Below are 7,308 nucleotides of genomic sequence, written 5' to 3' on the forward strand. Positions count from 1 at the left end.
CCTGCCCTGTGTCCTCTACCCCATCCCTGAGCAAAGAGCAGTTTGCACCGGGAGAGAGTCGAGATTCCTGCTAGGGCCCTGAGTGGCCACCTAAAGAGTACTGCCTGCCATGCCTTAAATTGACAGAAGCATAGCCAGGAGCATAGCCTTCTCCACTTCTCCTGCACACTGTGGAACAGGGAAAGCAAGGGATACACACTCATTGCAACCAGCCTCTGAATGGGGAGACCATCTGCTGAACAGGCCTAACAGATTCTAGGGCCTGCTCTTTATTCTTGTCTCAGGCCATGCAAAGGGTGACCAAACCCGTGTTAGCTGGTGGTTGGCACCAGCTACCTACCCACTGAATTAGGTGAATCCTCTAACTCCGGAGACAGATCTCTGCAACAAGACGTTTCTCAGGTTGAACCTCTTTTCCCCAAAAGCCCCATCCCCCCACCTAAGATCCTGGTTCAGGCCTAACATTTGGGTTAAAGATCCTTGGAGATCACCCCAGCAAGCCAAGGGCCTTTTACAAACCATGGTAAACATTTTATTTACAAGTTTAAGGCTTCTTAAGTGCAGCATGTCTTTATGCCACGATCCCTGGCGAGCAGGAACAGTTCAAACACTTCACAGTGTGGGCTGCACATGTCCAGAGAAGAGTTCCATAGGAATCTTTGGTGGGGACACACTTATGGCCTCTGGGCTCTGAGCTCTGGGCACCAAGGGGCATGGAGTGAACACTGAAGAGTAGTCTTTGCTGCATCTCTGGCCCCAGCCCAACGCCAACACAAAATCCAGCCCGTATGTGGGAGGCTGCGCATAGAGCCACGAGTCCCCTGAGTCCTCCTGAAGTCTATAAGCTGCCCAGAGGGACCTGGGGAGGCTCCGGGCTTTTGGGAGCACTGCTGACTGTGGGCTGGGGTGCAGGGAGCAGCTCCGAGGTGCTACTGCCCCCGCTGCCAAGACTGCTTGCGCTCCCCGTGCTGGTGCTGGTGCTACTGAGGCTGCTAGCGCTGCCGAAGCTGAAACTGCTGCCGCCGCTACCTCCTCCACTCCCACCGCTGCTGGCCGGGATGAGGGTACCGGCGGCCGAGGCCTTGATAACAGTTGTTTGGTGAAGAGATCGCTCAGCCCCCTCAGTCCGCTCGGTGTCGCTGGGGACCATGTCCAGGGACTCGGAGTCGCTGCTCTCGCTCTCGGCCTCGCCCTCTGAGCGACTGGGGCTCCTCTCCTCCTGCTCGCCCTCGACAACCGGGGCTCCGCCTGAAGGCTTCTCGCCGGCCTCCTTGTCCTTATCCTTTTGTGCTTGGGCTTCCTTGGAGTGGCGCCACTTCATTCGCCGGTTCTGGAACCACACCTTCACCTGAGCGGGACCGGGAGTCAAGATGAATAACAGGCTGACTCTCTTGCACCTGCCAGTCACCTTCTAAGAGTGAAAGCACCTTACTAGGTGCTGCTACCAAAAGCCCATATAAGCACAAGGGACCCAGAGGCAGCCAAGGACTAAAATAAGCCTAGGGATCCTGAACCACTGAAACCACTAGGACCATTCTCAAAATGTGGCCCCCAGACCTCAGATTTGAAATGACCTAGATAGTTGTTGAAAAGGCAGATTCCTGCAACTGGCCCTAAACCTACTAAAGCTCTCTACTCGGAATCCCTGTTTCTTGACCTCACTTGAGTCAGGACTCCTGTAAGAACCTGATTAAAGTTGTGGACTGCTGACCCAGAAAAAGGGATATGTCCCCATGATGATACACAGAATCTCAAGTTTTTGGTGAGACAATGTTAAAATTTTTCTCTCCACAAGGTCCTATCCTGTACTATCATGATCCAAAGCAAGCCACTGCAAAAGCTATTATTTGAAAGGATAAAAGTGGGATGCAAATGAGAAAAGAGGTACAAAGAGTTAATCCTAGCCGAGTAGGGGTATTGCCAGGCTTTGAATAAAAGAGATTTTTTTTGGCATATTTTTACTCCAGAGTTGATAAGGACTCCACCTCTGCCAGGGATAAACTAATCTTTCTTGGGGATCAGAAAATGCTGGAATTAACGTAAGCAAAATGGAAGAAGAGGGTAAAAGATGGAGCAGAGAATCTATATAAATATATGATTCCCTGGGGGACCCAACCCGTCCACACAAGTTCCAGCTTCCCTTTTAAAAATAACATCCACAGCTGGTGGAAAAACGGCTGGGCTCCTCCAGTGTGTGTGTAAGGGGGGGGGGGAATGCATGCACACGCCACGCACACTGGGGAGCATGTAATGGAGAACAGAAAGATACAGAGATAAGTCAGGGGACCATCAGGCATCTAAGAAAAAGAAGGCTAACTTTGGCTTCTGCCCTGCTGGTGACAGAAGCTACTGCTGAGATAGGTGGAACGAGGTGTCTCTCCTGAAGTCAAAGCTAAAAGAAGAAGAGGAGAAAGAAAAGGAAAGGAAAGGAAAGGACTTTTCTTGAATCGAAGAAAAAGAAAACTAATTCAGGTACAATAGGTTTCTTATTGTCTTGGGGGAAAAAATTCAAGCTGAAATTCTCTTGGGCATTTTAAGAAAACCTTTCTTTCTAGATACCCCAGCCCCCACCACAGAGACATCCTACAGAGCCAAAGCCGTTAGAACTTGGACCTGTGGCCGCTCTAAGCGGACCCTAGTGGAGCTAAGTAATTCCGTTTGAAATGATATTTTCACTTCCTCACAACTAGGGATTTCACAATCCAGTAGCAGCAGAGGAGGAGGAAGGGCAGAAGAAAAATTAAATTAAATTAAAAAACAACAACAACAACAATCTCTTGACTTTGGGCTTTTATCTCTTCTGAAATAAAGTGCCTCCTATAGCGAACTGCACTTCAGTTGAGTTCATAATTATCATCTCCCGCAGTCTATTTGCTTTCTCAGTGGTTCTTTTGCCTGTTGGCCAAAATAAACACATACTGCTTGTTGACATCTTCGGGGATGAACAATTCTCCTCCTAGTTCTCCCTCACCCCTACCCCACCCTCCTCTCCTCCTGCCTCAATTTTGAAGTTCACAAAACATCCTTTAATTCAAGACACTGTGTTTTGATTTCAAAAGGTGAGTCGGTGGGGACTGAGAGGGACTGAGGAGATAGGACACCCGCTGCTGCCCGCCCACCCGGTAGGGCACTATGTGCTGGATCCCTGGCTGACTTACCTGTGCATCTGTGAGGCCCAACATTGCTGCCAGCTGCTTTCGGTCTGGCTTGGTCACGTACTTCTGGATCTCAAACCTTTTCTCCAGGCCTTTCCTCTGCAGGTTGGAAAAAACTGCGCGCGACCAAGAACGCTTCCTCTTGTATGTTTGTGGCATGGTGTCCTTTGTGAGCACAGCATAGGGACCTACCAGGGAGTCGGAGCAGAAGGTAAGAGAGGGAAGAGAGACAACTGCAGGCCTGTCTAACTGGACTGCTTAAAAGTGTTTTGTACTAACGGTTGGCTCCACACACACTGAATGGCCTTTCCTAAGGAGGAACTTCACAGCTCTTAGAATGATAGTCAGAAAGCTTAAAGCAAGGGTGGAGTGGAAAAGCCAAGTAGCTTGTCAATCAACTCCAAGAAAAAGATAATCCTAATATTTGGGCATGCAAAGAGTAGATTAAAACATCCCTGAGACATCAAAGATCTAGTGATGACACCCCTAAATTTTACTTTGTGTATGTACTCCCTCATGTGCCCACACATTCAAAACCTCTTAAAAGCAGGAGTGTTTGAAGTTACCCCCAAAATGTGTGTATTTTAATAAGCAACGTCTTTTGAGGCTTCATTCACAAACCTTTCTATCCTTCAAAGAAAAAAAAAACTAGGGAAAAACCCCCACCCAGTGACCCAGCATTGCACACACTTTCTTGCCCCCCCCAATCCCCTTTCCCTCCATTCTCTTCCACTCTCAGCTGTCTGAAGCAAGCGCTAGCTCTAGCTTGAGGAGAAATCTTCCTCATTTTTTTCTCCGGATTTGGTAGCCTCTCCCACCCCAAAAAGAATTGCAACACTGTGTCTGCCGCTTGAGGAATCAGTCCTGAGATTTCTGACAATCATATGTCCTGCGCTTGGGCCATAATTTGAATGTTTTCCGTACCTGGAAATGTGTCTTGGAATTGATGCTGAACTGAATTTCTTGGGTTGGAGCTTAAGGGACTGAGGATGGCAGAAGCCTCATTAATAGGATCTAGAGATGCGAAGAACTGGCCAGCGGAGGGTTGCAGGCCTGGAAGGTGCACTCCTGCAGGTCGTCCACCAGTTAGCAGGGATGTGAGATCTGGGAACAAGGAAAATAGTTGGTTACATAGGCAAATGCACACTCTTCAGAGATTTGTTCCTGTTCTTCCCCACACCCTGGATTCACAGGAGCAAGTCCAGAGAGACCCCTCTCTCCACGAGGAAACCTTCCCTCCCCACCACAGTCCCCAAAGAGCAATGCTGGGAATGTTACTGTGTGTCCCTCATGTCCACACCCACATATATGGCTTTCCATGAAAACAGCCTTAAGGAAGTCACTTTCAGGAGACTTCCAGGAATTTTACAGACCCCAAATCTCCATCCCCACTCAGCTGTCTACCCTCAAGGGTCAATTTTATTTATCTACATTGCTTGGGTAGAATATTACGAGAAATCAGATAAATGAATTAGTGTGTGTGTGTGTGTGTGTGTGTGTGTGTGTGTGTTTGCTGGGGATGAAATCGGATAAATAGAAAGGAAAGCTGTTCCCCAACAAGGCTCTCCTAGACAGAAAAAATATATATAGTTCTCTCTCTAAACATGGTTCATAAGACAAAGTATAGTAATTTTTGCAAACATTTACACCGACCGTTATATGAATATTCATTCTGTATCTTGTGACTTTGAAGCATCCCAGGCATATTTTTTTTTAACCAGAGAGTAGGTGAGTTTTAGACTTAATGTTCTGTAATTTTCTTATGATTCGTTTTCTTCTCCCCTATTTTACTGAGTTGTCCTTAATTATAAACACACTGAACAGCACCTCCTCCAAAACCGGCCTGAGGCCCTGGGAGTGGGACAAGGTTATGATCAGCGAGGCCTGAAGTCTTCCACCAAAGACCTACCTCTCAGCGTATTGCCTTCTTTGACTTTTGGGTCAAATTCTGCAGACAAAATACGGTCAATTCCAAATTTGAGGTCTTTGCTGGAGGGAGCCGGTGTCGAGCCGCTATGGTGCGGGATCACGCGGGTCCCCGAGGCCGAGGTCTGCAGGGAGCCGGCCCGGGTCGGAGGTGCGGGCTGTTGCTGTTGCGGCTGTTGCTGAGGTTGTTGCTGAGGTTGTTGCTGCTGCTGCTGTTGTGGGTGATGGTGGTGGTAGGCAGCTGAAAGTGGAGACAGCCTCTGCGGGAAGCCAGCCGGGACTTCGGAGGGCGCCACCACCGGGGTGGGACGGAGCGGGGATCTGGCGGCAGCTTGAAAGGAGGCGTGCGGGTGAACCGAGCCCAAGTGCGCGGTTAGGGCGGCTGCTGAAGCCCCCACCAGTCCCTCTGGAGCCGTCCCTGGATCCCCCACGCCGGCGTGTAGGATGTCTGCGATGCAGAAGGAGGGTTTCTTGACGGCGGCAGGGTCCAGGGGGAAGGAGCAGCCACCCGGGCCGGCCGAGGAGCAGTAGGCGGCCGACCAGAGGCTAAAATTGGAGGCATAAAAAGGAGCCAGCCCGGCCGCGAACATACTAGCCGGGTGAGCCGCGCGGCGGCGGCTGTCTGGCCAGACCCAGGGAGTGGGTGAATGGGTGGGTGCGCGGGGAGGGGCGACGGCCCCGGGGAGGACGATCCGCTTTCGCTTCTCCGCCCGCCCTGAAGAAGAGAGGCCGGGAGCCCTAGCGCCTGGGACGGAGGAGGCGGGGGCCAGATTTTGGCCGGTCACCGTCTCGGCCCCTGGTCTTATGTCAAAGGCGGCGCGGCGCCGGCGCTCCTCGCGGGACAGAGGCGAACACTGAGCGCTGGAGCCACTACTAGGCGGGAGGGGACCGCGGCTCCGTACACGCGGGAGAAGCCGGAGACAGGGGCCGGTGACCGAAAGAAAAACCCGAACAGCTAAGCCTAAGAGCTAAATTTAAAACAACAAAAATAATCCGTTAGTTAAAAAAAAAAAAAAAAAAAAAAAAACGTATTAAGGGGGGGGGGGAACAACAATAAAAAAAATCTCCTCTCTAAAAACTCCCAAAGTTTTGGCAGGAGCTTTCGAGTCAGACCCGGGGTAGGACCTCGATCCAAGAGCTCATTGGCTATCCCCGTAACCAATGGGATACAGGCGTGGAAGGGAATTGGGAAAGAGGGGGCGTGGCCCGACCTCAGCCACGCCCCCGGCCACGCCAAAGTGTTTTCTGCGGCCGCGTGGGCTGAGCAGGGTCCTGCGAGTTCCTCAGCTGCGTAGAGGTTGGGCGGCGGCTCCAGCGGCAACTAATTTTAACTTCTGCAGCTCTGACCGCCACCGGGCGAGGAGAGTTGATAACTAGAGCGCTCGACCGCCGGCCCAGAAGGGGGAGAGCTGGTTCTCCTGCACTTTATCCGGTGCACAGTGTGTCTCCCGGTGGAGAACCGAAAAGAACTGGCAGTCACTTGGATTTCCCCCCTTTTTTTTCCTCACTCTTGCCGGATTCTTCCTTCACTTAGTTTTTATCCCAACAGCCATCTTTCCTGGGCCTCTGCCTGGATGCTGCGGCTCTGAGTCTCGGCCCAACTCACCGAAGTGTCCGCCTCGCTGCCTCCGGGGAGTCCTCAGAGAAACCAGGAGGAGGGGAGGCCGCGAATTAGTTTTATTTTGAACTGTCACACTAATGACAACTTGAACTAGTGACTTTTCAAACAAAATAAGATGGATGGCTCCGAACGACTCCCTTAGACACAGCCAACGCTTCCCCGGAGCCTGAGACAACAGCCGACCTCCGAAACCCGGGAGTACAGCAAGCACGTCCCCTCTTCTGCTGTACCTTGTAGGAAATGCCACCCTCCCTTCACCGCCACATCCTCGGGTCACGTGGGGTGTGTTGTTTTGCAAGTGCCCTCCAGAGCAGATTTCCTTGGGGTTAAATTCTACTTTCAATTCAGTGACAGTTTCTCCCAAGATCCCCTTTGGCCTGGTCGCAGGAAGAGCTGCAGTGGTGGCCAACGCCTTTGATTCGCGCTTTGGGTCTTAGAACGCAGGGTGGATAGAAGCAGGGGGAGGGTTTCTGCAACATCAACATCTCTATTTTAAGAATTCGTTCTCGTTTAAATTATAGTCAGAATGGATTTCCCCACCCCTCTCCCAAACAAACCACAGGCCACCCAGATGAGCTGTTCTTGCACATTTTCAGGAAGAAAATA

The 7,308-nt window shown here is 51.0% G+C and overlaps 1 protein-coding gene across 1 annotated transcript; it reads right to left on the reverse strand.

Moving 5' to 3' along the window:
- Window positions 1-509: 509 nt before the first annotated feature.
- On the reverse strand, window positions 510-6,293 carry Hlx (H2.0 like homeobox). The gene is made up of 4 exons (XM_076831633.1): window positions 5,065-6,293; window positions 4,080-4,259; window positions 3,159-3,343; window positions 510-1,348 (listed from the first exon to the last, which is right to left on the reverse strand). Exons 1-4 carry the CDS (start codon window positions 5,669-5,671, stop codon window positions 839-841), a joined length of 1,482 nt encoding a protein of 493 aa, XP_076687748.1. The 5' UTR covers window positions 5,672-6,293; the 3' UTR covers window positions 510-838.
- Between the last annotated feature and the right edge of the window lie 1,015 nt (window positions 6,294-7,308).

The sequence above is a fragment of the Callospermophilus lateralis genome, chromosome 13 (assembly GCF_048772815.1).
Source record: "Callospermophilus lateralis isolate mCalLat2 chromosome 13, mCalLat2.hap1, whole genome shotgun sequence".
NCBI lineage: Eukaryota > Metazoa > Chordata > Mammalia > Rodentia > Sciuridae > Callospermophilus > Callospermophilus lateralis.